The sequence below is a fragment of the Argiope bruennichi genome, chromosome X1, assembly GCF_947563725.1.
Source record: "Argiope bruennichi chromosome X1, qqArgBrue1.1, whole genome shotgun sequence".
In the NCBI taxonomy this organism is placed as follows: domain Eukaryota; kingdom Metazoa; phylum Arthropoda; class Arachnida; order Araneae; family Araneidae; genus Argiope; species Argiope bruennichi.
The window spans coordinates 23,227,938-23,251,753 of record NC_079162.1 but is presented as its reverse complement, the minus strand read 5'-3'; the positions used below and the strand labels follow the sequence as shown (position 1 = coordinate 23,251,753).

Below are 23,816 nucleotides of genomic sequence, written 5' to 3'. Positions count from 1 at the left end.
ACACAATAGTGCCAGTTTAAAATTTTTCCCTTTGAATAAGAAAATGCTGGTCCAAGAGCAGCTCTGGAAACCCCATTTTTCGCCTTTTTGCCCATAATTTAAACGCAGATCAAGACACGCATTAAACAGTTTTAGGCATAAATAAGAGCTGTTAGGTATTGTGAATCAAAAAGCCCCTGATTTAAACTTATATCCGCGGTGATTCTATGAGGAAAAGCAATAGCTTTTCACATTTTAATTGGCAAATTAGCAAACAGTTTAACTTGCATTCGTTCATACTTATGAATTATCAGAAATAAAAATTAATAAAGGTTTCGAAATGTAAGATAAAAAATATGGTTTCAAATAATGTGGTTTTAGGTTTTAAGAAAAAAGTATGGTTTTCAAATAATGCTGGGATTGTCGCAGCTCTACAGCCCCGATAGACGAGCCGCCACTGCACAAAATGCAAGATTTGTTAAGAATTCTTTGTAAGAAAAAATTTATTTTAGGAAAAGAAAATTCCACTAAGTTAAAAGAATCCAGGAAACACCGGAAAACAAGAAGGTGATCCTAGATATAAGAATCAAGAATGAATGTTCTCGAAAAATGGCACTTCCCTATTGCAAACATTTTGCATAATTTAGTGCAACGAATTTTTTAACCAAAAGTTTTTACTACAAACATCAGCGTCTAAATGGTCAGTAAAAATTTTCTCGCCTACTTTTATTCACAGTTCTATTTTTCCCGTTTTATATGAATATGTTACGGTTGGGAACAATGTAAGTGAGTTTCAAGTCTATTTTTTAACCAACACTCACCAAAAAAAAAAAATACAAGTTTCCTTTCTGCGCCCAACAGAAAAGCCTATCACATTTAAACTTTTTATTTAATTTTTCCGCTTTTTTTTATGGAATTACTTTTTTTATCTTGAAGCTAAATAATTTGTTTCTGAAAAAGTTGTTTTTAGAAATAATCATTTTTTCATTTATCTTGGAATCAATTCGTACTCGAATGATACACAGCAAATTTGTAATACCAACTGAATTTTGTAGTTTCGCGTATCTTACTGGAAGAAAGGAGGAAAACGACATATTACAGCATAAAACAACGTGTGGTTATATTTGATAACGTACATAGGTTATGGTTGTCGTATGATTGTGACATCGCATGAATTCATTGCCTTGTAACAATAAATAGAAGAACTATCCCTCATTAATCCCTCATAATTATTATAACCAATAGGGGAAGCTAGAACATGCTTACTTCATTTTCTCGTATCCAAATATAATTGGATGGTATAACTGATTCTGATAATCTCCCCCATTATGTTGCTTTCTATTTGTTTGCAATTATTTATTAAATAAGTTTTTTCTCTCTTCCATCCTAAAAAATTTCTATGACTAAACTATTCCAAACTAAAATATTAAATTTCATAATTCACAAGAAATTGAAGGTTTTGACTTGTTTCATCCGGTTAAACAGGTATTACCTCCACGATTACGCTACTTTTTATTGCTAGTGTAAAATTTAAAATTATATATTAAATAAATAATAATTTTTTTTTTCTTCCGCTGTACAAATTTTGTAAAACAATACAAATCTGATTTTTCGTTCTTGAAAACGATCTTTGATTATTCTAACATTCGTAATTTAAACATAATTAAAAAAAACTATTAATCATTTTTCATTTGAAATGTCACATTCTTTATGTGTATTCGATTATGTCAATTTTTACTACCATTGAAAAAACTTTTATCTATTTGATAAATGTTTTTCTTCAACATTTATTCACACTTTTGTATTTATTTATAAAATAGAAAAATCCTGACGTTAAATAGCATATTTTTTTAAGTGATGTTTATTGCTGATTAAATTGCTTCTAGTTATCCATGCATATAACACAAAAGCTTTTATATATTTTTCTGTTTGAATCATTATAAATTTTATAATTTCCAATTATTTCTTTACTGCTTGTACAAAAATTCTTTATTAAATAATTTTTCATTACATATAAAAAATTATCTTTAATCCAGATAATTTGTACTTAATACCTATATTTCAAGAGAATTTAAAGAACGGTGCTGATGAGTTTGATACTTAATAATTCAATTATAATAATTTCATAATTCAAATACAAAACAAATAGCCTTAGTGAAAATTTTTGTTTGAATGGATGTAGGTTTCATGATTTCCTTTTTGTTTCTTGTTTTGCTTTGTTTCTTTTACTGCCAGATCAGCATAAAAATTACTCTTGAAACAGAATTCTACAGAACTTGAAACGAAACAATTAGCAAGTCAAATATTTTCTTCCTGAAAGCAGTTTTTGTTATTGATTAATTTTATGTTCATATTTCTGTGGAAGACTTAGCATATTTCTTGATTTTTTTTTTTTCGTTTGAATATATGTCTTTTTTATATAAATTCACACAGAATTACATAAATGTATTTGGAATTCAGAAAAGTATTAAAAATATGTTTAAAGGAAAGGTAGACTTATTTTATAAGTCTTAAAATAAGCTCATAAGTGAGAGAAAATTAAAATTTAAAGAATTCATTTAGTTTAGAAATTAAATTTTTTCTTTTATTCTTGTTATTCTTAAATATGTCATATCAAAAATATTGAACAAAAACGTATATCAAAGAATTTAATTTAACTCCAAACAAGAATCGAATGCTCTTAAAATACAGAATAGCGAGCCATCTAGTCTTGAAGATTTTGTTTATTCAACTTTTGAAACTAATAGAATGATATTTTACTTAAGGAAAAATAAAATTAATTGAATTGTAGATAAAAATCTTTGTTTAATTTAAAGAACTCTACGTTTTAAATGCCTGTCTTTCGGAAAAATCAATCAAATAGTTTCAGAACTATTTATCAGATGAAACACTAATAAATTTTGGAATCTCTTCCAGTGTTTGGTATGTGTTCTCGCACTCTTAGTAAAAACTGACGAATTTCATTCTACATTTTGCTGACTCATAATCGAATTTAACGATCAACTTACTTCAGGAAAAATATGTTTTTTTAATTCCTTTCCTTCTATGCAGTCAATACATTCTTCACCTTTGAATCTTTGAGCTGGAATTTTCAATCTTATGCATTCTTCCACTTCCGTAACATTCTTTTGTCAGAATTCATTTCTCTTTGTTTCTTTGCTCTATTGGAATTTCTATGAATTCATTTTCAAAATATCCTAAGGTTCTAATGCTTTGAATCAACATTTCGATTACAACTAAATGAATTGTACAATATTTATAAGGCATCTCTTATTCAGTACTTGGTTAGTTTTCGCAGAAGATAAATATAGCGAGGAAATTCAGAAATGTATCTCCTAGGCAATGGAATGGTAATCTTTAGAGAACCGAAATCTAGCTTTCATTTTACCGCTTAAGAACTTTCATATCTTTTTGTTATTAAAAAGGTATTCTTTTTTTTTCTCCTGATATTGTATTCTAATCCCCAAACTTTTAAAAGATATAATCGATAAACTAGAGATTATAATAGGAAAGATTTGTTATTTAAATATACTAATTAAGAAAAGGCAGCATTTTCTCTTCAGAGTAAAAAAGAAATAGCAACTTCTGAAAAAGTTTTTTTTTTAATTTAACAAAAAGCATAATATCCCTTTTTGCAATTTTTGCTCAGTTTGATTGTTTGTAAAAATGAAGTTATTTAATCGACTCGCTTCTTGATGCGTTAGAATTTAAATATTTTGTGGAGTTAAATGTTTTCAAAGACGATAAAGTATTTCGATAGTGTTAGAACTTAATTATATCATTCAATTAATTCTAATTAAATTTTGATTTTCTGAGAGAGGCTCCACCCGATAATGAATCTGAACAAAAATTCATAATATTAATAGTATTATAGTTCATTAAGTTACTAGAAATGGATTATGAAATATAATTAATTCTAAAACGTAAGAATTTAAACTCTCTTTTCTAAAAATTACAAATTAATCAAAATTATGAATATTAATATTAAATTATAAAAGCGTGGGGCTCTCCAAATGATATGGTAAGGAAATTAATTAATTAGTGTTAATGATTAATTCACCATTAATATCGTGAGGAAAAAATTTCTGTATATTCATTAAAAATTTTAAATATAATATTAATAAGGTTAAAATTCCAGTTTATTTATAATATTTCTAACAACTACTTATGATTTTAGGATTTTTTTTAATCTACATATTCTTAGAAAAACAACATTTTGCCTTTTTATTGCACTATTAAAAGCAAAAAAAGATCTAGTGCTTAATTTCTTAAAATAAAATAAAATTTTTAATTAAATAAGTCGAAATAAGTGTTCCGTTTAATTTAATTATTTAACTTTCAAATTACAAGAGAGCTACTTTAAAATATATTCAGTAATTTCATATTGTGACCATCCCAGCATTTCGTCTCCATACCAGTGCTATGCAAGTGCTTTTTGGGTCTCAATCCAATATTCTGCCATCAATCACAGTGACCTCAGGAAAATTGCTTCCATAACCAAGAACATTCATTTTATCTTAAATTCATTAAATAATTTGATTTTTTTTAAATTTATAATTATATTCAAAGGTTTTATTGGCATACTTGAATTTACAAGAATAATGCTTTCGTTTTAAACACAGCGCTCGCTCTCTTTGCTTTTGTCTGTAAAACCGAATTTCAAACAATTAAGTATTTGCATTATTTTTTACTTCATACATACTGGTTACAGCTACTGATTTCTCTGTTTACGATAATATATCTTCATAAAGTACGTTCATCTGAACATAAATAAAAACCATTATGTGCGTATACAGAATTCATTTCAATCTTCCTTTCTTTAGAGAGCTTCTGTATGATTTTCAAATATCGATATATATATATTCTCGCCAAAATTGTATTGCTTAAAAAATCAGTATCAGAAAAGCCTGAATGTGTTGGAAAATTCTTTCTTCGTTAAAATAAGTTCTTTTAAAGAAAGATCATGCCTACTAACCCTGTTTCATGTTTTAATATTCTTTTTAATTAAGACAACCAGCATAACATGCAGGCCCATTTCCTTTAACAAACAAATGAGTACTCGATTGTCTTTCGTGTGGATTATAAAAAAATTATCACACTAGAGTAATCTGTAATACAGAGAAATGAATTAACGAAACCATTCCAAAAGTTATTTTAATCCATATTGAGTTGATTTAATTACCAAAACTAAATTTTGGCTCTGCCTCTTTAAAAAGCAATTTATAAAATCTTAAAAAGTTATTTATGAAAACTTTCTACATTTTTAATATCTCTGATTAAATTGATTCTAGAAGAATGTTCGAGTTACTGTTGGAACAGTAGGAAAATATGCTAAAAATCTAAATAAACTACATTAAAAACTTTTAAACCTTAAAAAACGAATTAAGGCGGAATAAATATTAAATAGTTATATTAGTGCACATGTTAGTATTTTTTTGTAATTCCTTAAAAGATAAATGGTAAAATTTATAACTAAATTCAAGTGTAAAATAGAAAGCAAACTAATTTTTTTCTGGTGACAAGGAAAAAATATGTAATAAATGTAATTAGTGGAATAGTATCAAGTGTAATGACGTCATTGATTCGATCCATATTTTAATACTTTTGGGTGAAAATAGGCCAAGCATATTTTGCCATTATTTTAAATATTAATATTACCATTGACTGCTGTTTATTGTGTATAATGCAGACATGTTTTTGATATTCATTCTGTAACGTATGAGGTTTGACACATGAATTTCCAGGAGCTGTGAATACCTATTCTTTAATTATATTTAGCAGGAACTATTCTTTAATTATATTTATTTTTAAAAAAAGCCATTTTTTCATGCTTTTAATTACTTCTATGCAGTGAATTATCATTAGCTTTTCTTATAAATATATCAGCATTAAATCTTCGCATTAAATCTCGCCAATAATATATTACCAATGATGCAAAATATTTATACAAATTATTTGAAAGTAGTCTATAAAAATCTTCGAGATTCACACATTATCTTTCATTTTTAGTCCTTTCCATGGATATGAGAAGCTATAAATATTCAATTCCCAAAAATCTGTTTGCAAATATTGTCACTACGCAGTATCTGCATCAATTGGAAAACGATTTTATAATTTAACATTCTACAATTATGAAACTATCCTCAAATGTTTTAGGATCTTTAATGTGAATTGCTTTTCATTTAATATATTTGAAGGAATATGTAATTGTCTTAAAAACATGCTACCGGTTGAACTGAAAACAAATTGATCGGAACCCACCGAACGTTATCCAAGCTCTTGCTCATGACAGTTCGACTGTGCTGCCATCTAGATTCTGATTCTAGAGGTATTATCTAATATTTTTTAATCGAATTTAATTGTGACAATAAATCGCTTCAATTTATTTGGGTTCGTTGAAAAATATTTAGATTAAGTAATTAAAAAAATTTTATGATAGTATTATCTCATTACAGAATGAATATTTATTTAAACATCGCCGTTGTATCCAAAACACTTTATAGCATCTTTAAATTTGAAATACTCAGTATCTGATGTAGTATAAAATATTCTACAGTATTCTTATGATATTGTACAATACTTCGAATAGTCAAAAATATACTAAAATTAATGCCCAATAACAGTGTACTAAAACGACGTCAGTTTGACAAATTATATATATAATATATATATATATAATATGCACAAACAATAATATGCATTTATCTTCCTAATATAGAGATAATGGAACCAAAAAAAAGCAAAAATTTTAAAGCAATTTACAAAAAAAAAACGAAAGAAAGAAAAAAAAGAAAGAAAGAAAGTCTTTGTGAATTGCATTACATTCTGATCACTGATACTTCCGAAAACAATGATTTAGCAATAAATCCTTTGAAGCATATATCTAAGACATTTTTCTTTCTTTAGAAAAGAATATGAAATTTAAAGAAAGATTAACTGTATTAGGGAAAATATGTATTCTATTGAATAGAAAAATAGATTTCTTTAAGTAAAAAAAAAAAAGTAATTTTTTATATATACTTTTGACTTAAATATTCATTAATACTTATAAATATAGTTTTATCGAGCTTTATCAAACTGCTTTATTAAAGGCAGTTTTCATCTTCTGGAAGGCTTTCTTTGGTTCACTTAGTGTTAAAAGGTCCTTCAGATATCTTGCATTGTGTTCTAAAATTCTACACAAGGTTTTGTTGTTGTTGTTGTTGTTTGCTTCACTAAGGAGGTGATGCTCTTTTAACAAATATAATGTTTGTTATGCATTATGCATAACAAATAAATGTTTATAATATAAATAAATGTGCTGCAATAAATGTTTTTGCAGATGTTTCAATCTAATATATAAATAAATGTGTGTGTTATATAAATAAATGTGCTGCAATAAATGTTTTTGCAGATGTTTCAATCTAAAAAGCAATATTTTAAAAAAATGAAAAGTTGGTACTTTTTATGGGTAACTCAGACACTATACTGATACTTCAAATGATGTACTACTAAATTTCTGTAATTTCACTCCTCATCCATAGCTAATTTGTGAATATATTTTTTCTGTACTCAGCTATTAATATATCATTACAAATCTGAGAGCAAATTAGGGATGACTCTCTTCTTTCTCGTACTGTATGTACAATATATTATGTAGAGTAACGGAGTATAGGATGAAAATCCAGAAAGAAATTTGATCTCTTTACTTTGACCCATTACACCCAAAATTTAGTGCATATCTACAACTTAAATGTGAAGAACACATATCGAATTTTATTATCAGCTTTGTTACAGTTTGAGTAGACATATTTCCATATACATAGATAGATAAATCGATAAACAATGAATTGGTTGATCAACCAATAATAAACAATCAATTTCGACCAAAATCGAACATGGATCTAAAGGTTTAGTCATAAAATTATATGCCAAATTTCACTTATTTAATGTGTTGCGTTTTGAGTTATCGCACTTACAAGCGCACTGACGGACAGAAAAACTTCAACAAGCCGTAATCTAAAAATTGATAAAGAGACAAGGCATTTATGTTATTCTCTTTTAGAAAACAGAAAAAGCAGCTTATATCTCTGCAACACGCCAAATAAAAATACTTCATAAAATATCGAAACACCCTGCACACTAAACTGTTGGCAAAATTTACATTTCGTGAGACGTATTTAAAATATTCTTAGTGGCTCATTATAATTTATTATGCAATTGAGGCTTAAAGTTTACAGAAATATTTGATCTAACAGCACAGACGTGATCTTTTGAAGCATTAAATTTATTCAAGACAGGTCTCTAAGAATTATTCAGTTCACTTCAATCTCCATGCAAGAAGTACGAGGCATGACCCATCGTTGTTAATTTACTTTCACATATTTATGATTGGAGCCATTACGATTTTAATATACTTTGCGTGTTATCCGCACAGCGCATCATCCAGAAATACTCAATTATGTCATTTCCTCACTTGAATATTTAAATATTAAGCATTGTCACTGATGTTTCGATAATTAGATGGAACTCTAGCGTGTCATTTGCAACAGTGCGACTGAATTTCCGATAACGATCCAAATTGTCGCACAAATGAACAGTTTTCAGAGAATTAGTAATTACTGCGTTATTGATTGGATTTCACTTTTGCTTCATTTGAAGAATAATATGAAAAAAATATTTGCTCTGTCAAAGTATTTTTTTCAAAATATTTGATTTCGCTGTATTTTTTAAATGACTTGAGAATATGTACAATTCCTCCATGTTACTATTAAGAAAACTAGCTGCATTATTATATAAGCATTAATTTAGTGAGGCCAGTCAGCTTTCAAGCCTACAATTTATTTAATTTTTTTAAGTTGAATGCACGAAGAATACAAAGTAACAAGTCGGAAAATTAAAAAAAAAAGTGCACCGGCAAAGTATTTGTAACTGAGCTAAATTTTATTGCATATACAGAATTAAAGTGTACTGGATCTAAAGATATTATGATTTAGACTCTTACATTGCCCCGTTTAAAAATGAGTAAGGCAGAATGACTATAAATATACAATACATAAAATATTTTTTACTGTGGTCATACATAATTATCATTTAAATTACTGTAACGATGCATTATCTAGCTCATAATACAGAAATAAATTAACTAAAATGCATAAATTAATAGCATAATCTCTAGAAATGGTTATTTTGATATAGATGAAAAAAATTGCTTTAAGATAGTAACTAAAAAGTGAATTTATCATTACTAATAATTAAACCTACGTTTTATAACTACTTTTCATTTAAAAGAAAGAAAATTTTTAGTGATTTTTTGGGATATAAATTTAGTAAGATTAACGTAGAACTTTGAAAATTATTTTAAGGCAGATCTCGTCTTTCAGAACGTGATCAGATGAAAAGGTCAAATCTGAACTGTCACTCCCCTATCCAAATATGTTTCCCGTGCATCAGACAAATTTTGGGTGCAATGGAGTATCAAATTAGACTTTTCAGGTTAAAATAACTCAACGTATTTTCAATTAAACCTTTGTTTAACTAAAACGTAGAAAATCGTCCAAGCGAGTCTCTCTTATAATGACCCATACGTAGAATGCCGTTTTCGATTATTATCCTAAAATCGATTGAAACGTAAAAAATTATTTTCTGAAAATTGCCTTAATACTAGCTCCGATATCAAAAATTGCCAATGTTTACCCTTTTTTCAACAAAAGCCGTTTTACAAATATTACGATGGTGGACAATGAACGGTCAATGGGTTGAAATTAAAAATGGTAAATTTTACTAAGATTATAGTTTTCACGATAAACTTTACTAGCAAGGGATGTGTATTAGAAAAAAAATTGACTGAATTCACAATAAAATGAAAAGTAGAAGAATGCAAAAGAGTGGATAGATGATAAATTCCTTTGGATTCATATGCGTTAGAAAGTAACGCTTGGAGGAGCAACTGATGTTTATGGAGATTAGGCGGAAGTTGATGATAATGTTTACACATTATGTAATAAGATAATAGTTTAACATCTTATTTTAATAAACGTAGTAATTTATATTAAATAGTTAGTTAGTTTAATAAATTATTACAGCTTAGGTTAGTTTCGATAAATTTATTTTTTGCATTATCCTTTTTTACATAAATTAATTTTCTTTTTAACCATTCGTACATAAAAAATTAATCATAAATCTATGTATTTATTATAATAATACTGAAAAAGATTCATAACAAATAATACTGAAAAAGATTCATAACTGCTATAGAACTTTCTACTACTTCATCTATATAGTTACATGTGTGAGGCACAGTCTGTTTTTTTATGTACCGCTTTTTTATATTTTTTATATTTTGAACCAATATATGTAATCTTTAAAGAAGCACGACATTTTGAATTTTAGAAATACCAATTAGTTAGAATTAAAGGATCCTTATTCAGAGAAAAAACTGCAAATCATAAAAAAATCTGAATCTCAGCGATATATATTTCAGAATATGGAATACATATAAAAAAAATTCCAAAAATGATGCGTCTATACTGGGTACAATATAGAAATACCACACCGCATCGAGTTAAAGACAGATTTTTAAAATCACTTAAAAGATTTTTATACTGTCACAATGGTTGGCTTTCTGTTAAAATTAATGTCGTATACAACATAATTAAATAGACTCCGAAATTATGTTTCGGCTTTTCTTAATGTTTTTATTTTGACATTTTAAATGACGGACGATACGATCGCATGATGAGCGGCTTCATTATGACTCTCAGTGCAAAGAAATCCTACTGTACTGGCTGAATAATTAATTAACTGATTTAGGCCACTTTATTATTGTTTAGGAAATGATTCTTGGAAGCTTTAATCTTTTACTGATTCATCTTAGAATAATATTCCTCATTGAATTCTAATTTCCTTTTGACCTCCTACTATTAAGCAGATCTAAATTCGAGCATTATCTAATTACATTAAAATTACCTATTTATTCTTATAAAGTAGGTATTTAATTCTAATAAATTTATTTTTTATTAGAAAATAATAATCAAGAAAATCTTAGAAGTTAATGGAGTTAATTAGAAGTTAATTGAATTAATAAGAATTTCAATTTTTATTTATTGTATTACATTTCGCAGTAATGTACTAAATTGGTTTTTATTAGGTTTCATTGATTATCTTGGCAGGAGAATCCCGAGTTTGACTGTCGATTCCATGAAAGATCTGCTTGGACAGGTTGTACATTAAATCTGGTCGTGTCTTTAATTTGATGCGACGTAAAACTATGTAAAGGGGACGTAACATTCATGAACAGATATCATCGGAAATACAACTCAAAATGACGCGCGCTTACTCTAATCCCCTTTCTATAACTTCAAAAGAGGAATTTAATCATACAAATCAAATCAGTATCCCAAGAAATCTAAGGGATCATAGCATTTCTCTAGATGGTCTGTTTATGACAGGATTTCTGGATATATTGTCCATTCAGTATTTTTTCCCCCTTTTGCAAAATAAAATAGGATTCGAATTCTTTAATTTGGCATTAAAATGTAGTTTAATAACTAACCCTTTAGCAAATGAATTTATTTAGGCTCTGATGACTTGACAAATGTTATTTGGGATCAATCATTATATCATTATCAATTTCAATCATTATATGTATATCATCTGTTTCTTAAATGCATACCTTTGGCGTATCATTTATTTTTCTAAATTTATAAGTTTGAAGCCTAGTTATATTTCATTACAACGTTATAAATAAAATAAGTACTTTGTAAATACATAATGCATATTTTGTAATGAATAATGCGCGCAACAATATTATATTTTCAATAATCGAGTGTGCTGCAGATTTACTCTAAAACCTTAATCGCTTTTGCAATATTCTTTAACTCTACATTTATAGCTATCATTTTTTCATTGAAGAAAATTATATTAAAATGTATTTCATTAAAAATTGGGTATGATAATACAAGTTCTTGTTCTGTTTTTCAATTCATATTTATTCGGATGAAACTTTTTAAATAGTAAATAACTTTTTAAATGAATTAATTAATTGCAATTTTTACATTAACATATATCGATTTTTCTTTGCAATTCTTTAAATAGACATAAATCTTAATATGTATGTTGCAAATTAATGCAGATAAACAATTAATAATATTTATGGATTGATTATTTGCTTTAATTTTAAAATATACAATTAATAGCTTGACAGATTGTCCAAAAGAAATAAAGTGACTAAATGACTGCCTTCCAGAAATTAAATTTGTTTCAACTTATGCAAAAAACTTATAACATATGAAAATAGCATATGCTATTGCAAAAAAAAAATATATTGTGTGTCGGAATAGTAACAAAGGAGCTTATATTTTTGGGAATATAGGATTTTTTTTTTTTTTTTTTTTTTTGTTTAGCTTTTTACGAAAATGGAAATAAATTTGTTTCTTTGGTGACATTTTCAAATAATATTTTTGAATTTTCCTGTTTGTATATACCAAAAGGTATTGAAATTTGATTCTAGTCGTCATTTTTCAGGTATCACGATGAAGAGCATGCCAACTTGCTTAATACTATGTGGTTGACGGCCATTACTTTTCTATCAGTCGGTTACGGCGATATAGTGCCCAACACTTACTGTGGCCGCGGCATCTCTGTCAGCACGGGGCTTATGGTAAGTATTCAACAAATTTCTTCATCATATTCAAAGATAAAGTTTGGTCAATAAATAACTAAATTATAACTTCAGCAATTAAGCAATTCAACTCGTAATCTAATACAAAAAGCCACAATTGTGCATTTTGTCCGTGGATCTAAATTATTTCTAATTGGATTCTCTGTATTACTGAAAAAAACGGAAATGGCAACACGCAATTAACTTTTAAGAATGATCATCATTTTTATTGATGCATTCTTAAAACATGGGCAAAGATTTCAGAGTCAGGATTTCAAAAAAATTCAGGGATATAATGATATGAAATTAATTTTGTAATGAACCGGTCTCAAAAAGTCTTGGTTTTTTTAATTTGCGCTCTTCTATTTAATTAGCTTCATATGAAAAAGTGTCAATAGACTAATACAATAAAATTAAGATATTCTGCCAATGTGTCCTCAAAAATCGCCACGGAATAAAAATATTTATGTATTCTGGAAATGTGTTTGTGACAATTGCTTTGAAAAAGCTTCTATAGAAGATATGTGGTGTACTGATAGAAAATATTCCAATTCAACAGCCATTTTTCAGCTTTTAAGTGCCCTAGAATGCATTCCATTTGAAAAATTTCAGTCACAAAACTGGCAAACAAAAAATATCTGCTGAATATCAAAATAGTAATGGATAGATCGGAGGATTTATAATATATTCCATGAAAGCAAAAACAAAATTCTGCATCTCTCGGACAAGGCAATTTATTTATTTCTCTTTCCATCTAAATGCTTTTGGTAATCTTGTATGCATGTATTTATTTTAGACATTAAAATCAAATTACCTTTATTGATTTAAATATTGACTATCATTTGAAAATTATTATCAATAATAAGAACTGGAAGCATCTTATCTCGTTAAATATTAAAAATATTCTATAAACATATAATTGGATTGGAACTATTATTATTTTTCTAAGTCTTGTTTGAATGAGAGACAAGTTAATAGTTTAGGCAGTTTTTTATATCTTGTAATTAGCTAAACATTAAATGATAAACTTTTTTCCATAATAGAAGTCAACAATACAAGTTCTAGATTTATACACGTTAATTACTATACACATTTTTTTTTAAGTTTTAATGTGAATGCATAAAAGTATAGAATAATATATCAATAAAATATACCGCACTTTTTAAAAGTAACTTTGATTATCAATACTTTAAAATAGTAATTATATTTATTATTTAAGATGAATATTAATATTTATTGGTTAGTTTTACATCATTATGCATAATAAATATGCATTGCTGCATGGGTTTCAGTTAAACTAACATTCGTGTTTTCCCGATGTGATTGTATCACTTTATTTATTTTTTTTATAATTTCCTCTGTATATTTGTCAAAAAATTCTTTTCATTCAAGAATTCGCCTTTTGGAATTTTGTTTTTATTCTGTTATCTTGTTGAAATGTATGTTGTTTTGTAATGAAAAATTATTCTGTTGCATAAGTTAATATAGTTAAAGCAGGCATAAAAATTTTGTTTAAATTTTATTCTTTGTACATCCATAAATTTAACTAAAAAATATATAACACTTTATCTGAAAATATACATTTTTCAAATAGAATGTAACTTCTTTCATAAAAAAAATCAATCAACACAAGTTTCATAACTGTCCAATATACTTGCTAATTATTATCTCAACTTAAAATTCTAGTAAAAATAGTTTTCTATTATTTATGTTTAATCAGATTCTGAAAAAATACTTCACTGCATTTTTTCATATAACTTTTCAAATGTATCTTTCCTCAAAGGTATGTTGCAAATTCAAAATAGAGTTTGCTAATTATAATCAGATTTGAAATTTATTATTTAATATAAAATGAAGAAATCTATCCTTCATATAGGTAAGTTATATTTTTTAATTGTTATATACTCATAACAACTGAATTCAGGGTCATACTGTAGGTTTTAATTTTCCAAAGGTGAGTTAAATAAATAGTGCAAGAAGGTAAGTTCACTTCCTTGGTAACTTTAAAAGTTATTACATTTTCAAATGCAAATTATCATTTCGTGTATTTCTTAAACCAAGGAAAATCAGAAAAGGCTGAAAACTATACATATGTGGTAAATATGTTATAGGTGCTGTTATTCAATGCTCAACTTTCTGCTGATAGTCACGCTTTAGCTTTAGGGATTGAAAGAATTAACTTCATATTAGAAAATTGACAATAAGACAGAAACTCCATCGAATGCTTTACTGAATACTTTTGCCGCAATTCTCACAAATATTCTATCTATTTTCGAACATTCGTTTTTTAGAATAAAACAATAAAAAAGAAAAATTTAGCAAATACTATCTGAGTTTTCCTCATGCTTTGCTTTGGATAAACAGAGAATTCTCATTTCACTTGATTCATTTCAAGTACCTTATATACTTGTAATACGCTGGGCAAGCATTCCAGGTAGGTTCCCCATAAACATTTGGTCTTCGTGTTACTAAGAGTCTACGTAAAAGAATGGTATGTATTTTAACTGTCTATCTGTAAAGGTCATAGCTGGATCTTGAAATTAGTTTTGAGGAATGTAATTGAAACATGGGAAATTCTGATTTGAAACGGAAGTTACATATGATACAAAAATATTTATTTTGATTTCATCCCTCCTGTACTATAAAAAATAGGCATTGCTTAATTTTCTGCTAGTTGTTCTTAATTCCACTTAGTCAAATTACAGCTATTTAATGTTTCTACAAAGCAAGATTCGCATGTTAAGATAACATTTTTTATTACGCACTAATTTGCTTTGAATGATGCCGAGTAAAGAAGCTTGTCATGCCCTTGGAAAAAAGAGTAGGGAGGAATAGACTTCTTGAAACACTTTTTTCAGAGACCTAGCTTCCAATCATGTTTATAAGCAAAGGAAAATCACCGTGCAGACAGAATTTCAGCAATCTTTTTGAAAATAGTACGCGATTCGTCAGCTTTATAAATGACGCAGTAAAGAATAAATCCAGAATATATCTCGCAAATAATGCTTGAATAATTCTGCGATACTTCCCATCAAAATAACCTGACTTCTTTTTGGCATATGTGACCTAACAGGACAAATATGGAAGAGCATAAATTGTCTTAAAGATTTACTTGTAGCCTACTTAATATACATAGGTTAAAATTATTTTAAAATGCATTCGATGATTAGATTTATCTCAATTAAAAAAAATTATCTCTGAAAGGAAACAATTTTTTCTCCAAAAGATAGAAAACTATTCAATGAATGCAGAACTATAATGAATATTATTTGAGAATAAAATATCATTTTTTGCTTTTTTCTACAAAATCAGTGTATAATTAAAACTAGATTTCAACCTAGTCCTTGAAGCACAGTGACAAAGAATAATAATTCAAATCAGTTACTACTTAAGCCGTAACCAGCGTCGTTCCTTTCTTCTATTTCTCTTACTAGCCAGGAAAGATATAAAACGAGAACTACTTTCCACCTTCCAGTATAACCAGAAGAAATTAATGATTATTTTTCCATTGGCGGAAAGAAAAGAAGTCGTTACATCTAGCCTGTAATAGACGCACCGACGATCGCTGTTCTCTCCCCCACCCACTCTTCTTAGAAAGAAAAGATTTCTCCGACAGCATTCGAAAAAAATAATTAGAGCGTGTTTTAATGTCAATTCGGAAAGACATCCAGTTAATGAAAAAAAGAAGAGTCGTTAGTATTTCTCCGAAATTTTAATTTATTGGCCTGTTCTCAGAACATGAAGAGAAAAACAAGTGTCGGTGAGGTCTTTAGTATGAAAAATAATAGGGAAAAATTAACCTCTTAATTATCCTAACGGCAAAATAAAATAACACCACGACGTATCGATTTTTCGTGTTTTTGTGTATTAAGTAGAATTGATAGCCTTAAAAATGCATGACAGGTCTTTTTAAAACACACTTTCCCGTGTCAGCTTAGTTTTTAAGACTCTTGCTTCACTTTCAATAAACAGTAATTAAAATTTAAATGAAACTTTTTCTTTGTTCTTGAATGTCAAGCATTAAATTGTACCATCTAAGAAATTTTATCAAAAATATCGATTGGGACGTAAAAAGATAAGATAAACGAGACTTTAATGTCTTCAGTAAGAATCGAAACTAAATCCAATGCACCAATTATGTTAATTCCATATTCTTTTCAAACATCCACAATTTTATAGTTTTGCCTCGAAAAATTGTAACAAAAGCAGTTATAGTTTCTGAAATCATTAAATTCTCATCTTCAAAACCGTCAAAAATAGTAATGGCCCATCATTAGTTTGATTCTCGTATAACATTATAAGATATTTAGCTTAATGTTTTTATCCATACATCCGTTTTGAGTAAACTGTAAAAAACAATTTCTTTCAATTGCAGAGGCTGCAGGAAAAGAGTTTCAAAATTCAATTTTTTAATAAATTTAAATAGTCAAGTTATTATAAAATCTTTTTGGAATCAATAATATTTCTGCAATTGTCCAATTAGCTTTCTATGAGGTAATAATTACAACCATTTTTTTAATTGTCCGAAAGATTTCAAGATGTCATTATTTAGCGTCTGAAATCAAATGCTTTAATATTAAAAATAATTTTTTACGAAAGGATAATCCAACTACTCTTATAGTTCATATTATCTCCTGTTCTTTTTTATCGTTTCAAATTCTGTCTATGTATTCATTTTTTAATTCATTCTTAAATTTTTTGTATCTATTTTGTTCGTATAATAGCATACATAAGGAAGCTCATGCATTGTACTTCTAATATAAATTACGTAATAGCTCATGTTCAGTTCATACTCTGTCCTCAGAAAGTATGTGTGAGCAGGTAAAAAATGGGAGCAATGATATTTTATCTTTGCGTACACCATGGTGCACTTGGTCTTCCTGTTAGTTTGTCGCATTCTTCTTGATTTATAATCTGCGCTCTTTCTGTATTTGTTTTAAATGCAGAAAGATGAAAGCCCAAAAAATATTCATTATTATTAAGCATGCGGCTCATCAAATTGCTACGCAAAAAACAATCTAAGCGAATATACAGTTACATGCAATAATTTGAATATAGTTGAATATTTTTGTCATTATCTTCAACAATATAATCTTGATAATTCATAATAACCCAATCACAAACTAGAAAAAGTACAAAAATATTTGAAAGGAGTGTCATTCTAAGTAGGCAAATTCACTATTTCTTATTTTTTCAATCACAGATACTCTACAATCGAAAAAATAATCTTGTCTAAGTAACAGAAATAATTTGAAATAATCAAAAATTTTGATTTTGCATTTGAGTATGCGTTATAAAGTAATTTCATTATGTTATTTCATTACATTCTCTCTAACTAGTTAAAGCTAAATAAAAGAAAATCGTAAGACCTGAATATTTTCTCATATTATCTCATGTCCTTTCATTGCTCAAATCTAATTCGAAACTGGAGTGAAGTTAACGATTTTAAAGATATAATTATTTTCGCTAATTCGAAGAGTATTTGAACAATTATATATAACAAGCCGTATTGGTAATGCGGCTGTTCGATATTTAAATTCTACCTGATTTGATTTCAGTTTTCTTCCTGTTTTGTTTTGACTACACTAAGTGCAAGCACGCTAATAGAAAATAATCGCGAGCTCACTCTTTCGCGAATTCGTGATGCAGAAAACTAAACACAATAATGCGCTCCAAATAGTATTTTTTCCAAGAACAGCGATTCTCTTTCGATAGTAGCATAGTTAGTAAGATCGATAGTTTTTGTAAGATCAGTAAATGCGCGTATTTATTTTATATATGAATATTATATGTTATTATTGTATGTATATAGTCATCATGGTTGATTCTTAAATATATTTTTAATTGAAATATGGATTATTCTTAATTCAAATATCAGTGAAATGGAAATAACAAAATTCTAGACTCTCTTTATTTAAAATCCATTACCTCAAATATGTATTAATAAACATAGATATAAAGTATTCACTTTACATAAAATACTAAGCAATAGCTCTCATATTAAACATTGTTGAATGCACATAAAACAAAAAAAAATTTCACAAAAACCAATCTAGCATAATTATGTAGCTGTCGTATTCTAAAGTAAAATTCTCAAACGCTTGGACTTACTCTTGAGCCGCGTACGGCTACAGTTGACAATATTTATTATCATGATAAAACTCATTCATCATTTTATTTCGCCAAAAAAAATTGACTTTTTACATTTTTTTTAATCTTTCGTGCACTTTTAGCATTTTTTTCCGACTTTTCTTCCTATACGACTATTCAATTTTCTTCTCGCGTTCTACTTTTTATCAGAGCCCTATCACCTTCCCAATGATTTATGGGCAAAAAGTTATACTCCATAGTTATGGAAAGGTCGTACTTCTTAGATAAAAATAAAACATCCTTGAGCGTCATTAAAATTTAAATAGTTTTCCCAGAATAAAGTTTCGATCCACTGCATTAGTAAACAACTCATCCATTCTTCAAATAGGACGTCTGGATTTCCTTTGTTTAATCTTGATCCATCAATTTTCGATGGCGAATTAAACTCTCTCTTTCCACTGAAGTAAACAAATACGTTCATGCCATCTTTAATGTATGCATTTTATTTTCCTAAATGTGTTTCGTTTATTTAATTTAAAACAATACTTACTGATCTTATTTTATTTTCTGCAATATCAAACTTAAAGTATTATCTTCAAAAATGTCACTGAGATATTATGGGTATGGTAATTCCGGTTTTCGGGTGAGTTTGAGATTTTCTGCAAATTAAATCTGCCGCCATGCATCAAACATCCTTGCATTGGTTTAATGTGTATTGATATAACGAAGAAAACACTGAGCACAGCAGCCATTCAAATCTACGGCAAATGTATATATTTTACAAATTTACAAGGATATTATCTGCTAGTATGAATTCACCATATTCAGAGATTTGATTGCACAATTAGCTTCACGGTTGAGTGCCGGATGAACATACGTCTAAGAAGAGTTTCTGCTGGAATCAAAATGAAGTATCGAACGTCCAGGCATAGTTTTGACGAAGCGACAATCGCCTTGCAACCTTTCAGTGCGTCATAAACTACAATGGATCATTTGGCCACCAAATTCCGCCTGTACATTTGGGCAGCACCTGAAAATAATATGAGAAAGCAATCAGTATCCCTATCCCACCTACTGGGATCCGCTGTACATATGTAGTACAATGTGACGAGAAAGGCTGGCTGAGCTGCATTTTCTTTGCTTGGCCCTTCTCATAATAACTCCCATATAGATTCAAAAATAAACATTAATTGAAGAAATGAAATAAATAAAACATAAGAATATGAAATATACCATCATGCATTCCATAATAAATGTATTCAAAGGCTAAAAGAATGCAAATATTTGTAACGTGAACAAACATGAAATATGGCACACTAAATTCAGTATTCTAACTGAGCAAGACTTCGATTATTTCCATTTTCTAATAATTTAGTAACAGTTCTGTATTTATTTGAAGAATTCATAAGTATTTTATAAGCAAAAAATTGTGAACTTGGAAATTTGGTTTCTGATTGAGTTTCTTGGCATAACCATTACAGTTTTAAGAGATATTTTCAGCTTTTTTTTACACTATTCAGTTCCACTTGATAATGAATCATAAATCATTATCAAACATTTAAATCACCTTCATGCTTGACTAGTAATTAAGTGAAATCAAATTTAAAATATTGAATGTAGGGTATAGAATTTCTACTAAAATTTTTGTAACAATTTGCAATATTGTTTGGGACAAAAAATTATCTATGACAGAACAAAAGTTTAACATACTTTCATTAAAGTATATTTGTGAATCCGAAATTAAAATTTAAAAGCATCAAAAGTTTAAGTATTCAAGTAAAGTATTAAGATTCAAGAAAGTAAGTAACGTATGAAGTAAAAGTTTTAAGTATTCAAATTATTTCTAAGCAACCACAAATCGAAAATTACAATTATTTGTTATTTGCAACGAGCATAGTCATATACACCTAATGAAAAGAAAGCCCGAAATCATACAAACTAGGTAGAGATTAACCAATGACAGAAAAAAGCACCAAACTAACACTGAGTATGGCACACGATATATATATATATATATATATAGCCGAATATTCGTTCAGAAATGCTGTCTTCAAATCCATGACATAAGAATGCAAACTTTCTTTGAAGGATGAGGACAAAACCCAGTCTTAAAAGTGGGACACTGATGACTGAAGAAAAATATTTCAGTCTAATTAATTCCCTCATTTATAATAACGTGGGTGTCCAGACTACCTTTCTTTTCCTTTTAAAAATACCTTAACAGGCAATTGTCTGTTATTCCTTTTCAGGTAATTCGACTAAATCCAAAACATTATTTATCTCTATGAAATCATTTCTTCATCCATGGCAGTCTCCCAATTAGATTTTTCTTCTGGGAAAAATTTAATGTCATCATAAATTAAATATTCATATGCGGCAAAGCTTCATTAAATGAATATTTCATGGAGGTCTTCTTTCCTTTTGATTCAACTTCAAAATTCTCGATATATCTCATATATTTCTTTCCCAAATTCTTTTGATTTGATAACAGTTTCAATTTCTTTTATTTAACTTTCTCTTCCTCAAAATCAGAAGCGTCTTATTTTTCAAGATCCAGAGTTACTAATAATTTATCAATTTTTAATCATTTTCGGTTCCTTTTTCTTCACCAAGAAGCGTCTTTTTTGCTTTTCAAGTTCCGGAATCTCATAATTTATCAGTAATTATCTTCTTATTATCAAAGCTGACTTTTCTGGAAATGGTAACCCCTCTTGTCACAAAATCCAAGCCATTATATTCCCTACTTGAATATCCAAAGCAAATAATTTTCTTTGATTTTGTATCCCATTTTTTTATTTCAGCCATCAGCAACTTTGACATAAACAACAGATCCAAAAATTCATTTTTTACTTAAATCTGGTTTTATAGAATATTTCAGTTAGTCAGGAGCATAGTCATTGATACTAGTATTTAGAATTCCATTATATAAGAAAACAGATGCTTGGATCGAAATCGTACAACATAGCACTGGCTCAAAGGAGTTCTTATCGTTCTTTCTTCAATTCCATTTAACTTAGGAATATACATTGCTGGATAAAACTTTGGAGACCATTTAATACTAAAAAACTACAAATCATGTAAATATGTGCTCTTCGACTTAATTTAAAGGAACAATAAGAAGCAAATATGAGTATCAAAAACTGTTTAATACCTCCAAAATTAAAATATTTTACAGAAAATTCATGAAAATAGATCGGCAAAACGTTGGCTACTACCGAGTTAAATTGTCCGTAATATCATGGGATGATAGTGGTTCGAAGGTCATTAAGATATTTTAAGCTGTTATATTTACCTTCAACAGCCTTTATCACGAGATTACGAAAGCTGAAGATGGCACTTAAAGTCATGACACCGCCACCGCCCATTTTACTCTTCATTCGACACGGTGCGATGACAGTGTCATCTCTGTGTTCGACGTATGAATTGACGCTGTCAGATCTATAGAGGAAAATTCCTTTCTCCTCTGTGAAAACCACTTGCTTGAAGTCCATGTATTCGACAATAAGTTTGCGTACGAACTTGAGATGCTCTTCCCTGTGTTTCGGCGTTAACGGCAGTTATTTTTTGAGTCTTACATAGTTGAAATCTTGTTTAGCTTACATTCGATAAATAGTTCGGCGCGAGGCTTTACGATACGCTGAATACCAGTTCACCTTGTCCTATTAATTGGAGTGTCATGCTCCTAATATTCCTTTCAACACGGACAGACAAAGCTTCAGGACATCCGATCTTCCTCCTTGTTTTCCTGCTCCAAGTCTTGAGCACCCTGAGGACTGTATTCTTGGAAACATTTGCTTCGATGGCTATTTTCGTGAAACTTTTAAGCTGGTCATATAACCTTATAATTTCGGCACGTTTCTCTTTAGTGATCACCCTTAAAGTCTTTAAATTGCTGCACGTTTATTCCACCGCTAATCTATACAACTAATTATGGATCCCTTATATTTATATAAAATGTTTCCAAACCTCTTAATGGCAGCCAAAGTTTTGGCTATCCATTTTCATGTATTTTCTGTAAAATATTTTCATTTTGAGGTAATTAACATTTTTTTATATTTTTATTTACTTCTTATTGGCCCTTCAAGTTAGGGTGAGAAACGCATCCGTACATAATTTATAGGTGTTTTTCAGAATAAGGTTTGTCCAGTGTTGTACAATGAACATGTATCAATATCAACACTTACTTTCTTGCAACCTTCCATAACTCCCCTGACGCATACTCTTTCTCATTATCACATCGAATTCTTGTGACAGTATCATTTGATTTTAGAAATTTCTTCAATTTTATAACAATATAGCATTTTTTTCTTCACAAAAACAAGAATAATCGTCTTCCAAAGTAAAACCATAGCTCTTAGGTGCTAAAACTGCTTGTTCAACGGGCCCGCATAAGAGTGAATAAATCATTCTAGGGACCAAAGGACTGTTTAAAAATTTAGATCTCATGGTTTTTTATTGTTTATTGGCCAAAAGTGCAAGATGTTTTTTCCTAGCCACTTAAATTCAGAAATAAAAATACTTTTACATGAACTTCTCAGTTCTGCGGCTTTGCGGTATTTTTTTTTCATGCCTCAAGTGTCTAATTACAATAGTTATTTTACTGTAATTTTAAATGCCTAACATTGATTAGAAATGAAATCAAAAACTGAAAATCTAAAATCTAAAAAGATTGCATTTATATTAACAATATGTATATATTGCTCTTTCTACTATCTCAATAAGAACCCGTAAATTGTCTCTGAATGAATATCCGAGCATTTATGTTTCAATTCGTTCAAATACAAGGGAATAAGTTCTGATCTCTTTTCTTTAATCATTTAACAAAATAGTCAATTCATTTGGTTTCAGTCAAATGACAAACTTAACTACACATGTCATCTAACATCTAACTTTACATAATCTAACGCTAAATTGCCATGTCCTCTCCGTTCCTCCAAGATGTGTAATTATTCCAGAATTAAATTAGTGCATGGCACTTGATGTGAAACATGTAAATATAAATATACTCCATTATGTTTATTTCTGATTTCTACAAAATATTTAATCTCGATTAAACATAATAAAGATAAAATTTTTCTTTTTTTTTGGGGGGGGGAGGGATTGAATG

The 23,816-nt window shown here is 28.5% G+C and overlaps 1 protein-coding gene across 4 annotated transcripts in view; it reads left to right on the top strand.

Annotated features, from left to right (window-relative positions):
- The window catches only part of LOC129958200 (small conductance calcium-activated potassium channel protein 1-like), a 603,543-nt gene that overhangs the window by 569,594 nt on the left and 10,133 nt on the right, over positions 1 to 23,816 (top strand). For all 4 annotated transcript variants that reach the window (XM_056070473.1, XM_056070474.1, XM_056070471.1 and 1 more), the window contains one exon: positions 12,484 to 12,619. In XM_056070473.1, the coding sequence (XP_055926448.1) occupies positions 12,484 to 12,619 (136 nt within the window). The remainder of the gene's footprint in view (positions 1 to 12,483; positions 12,620 to 23,816) is intronic.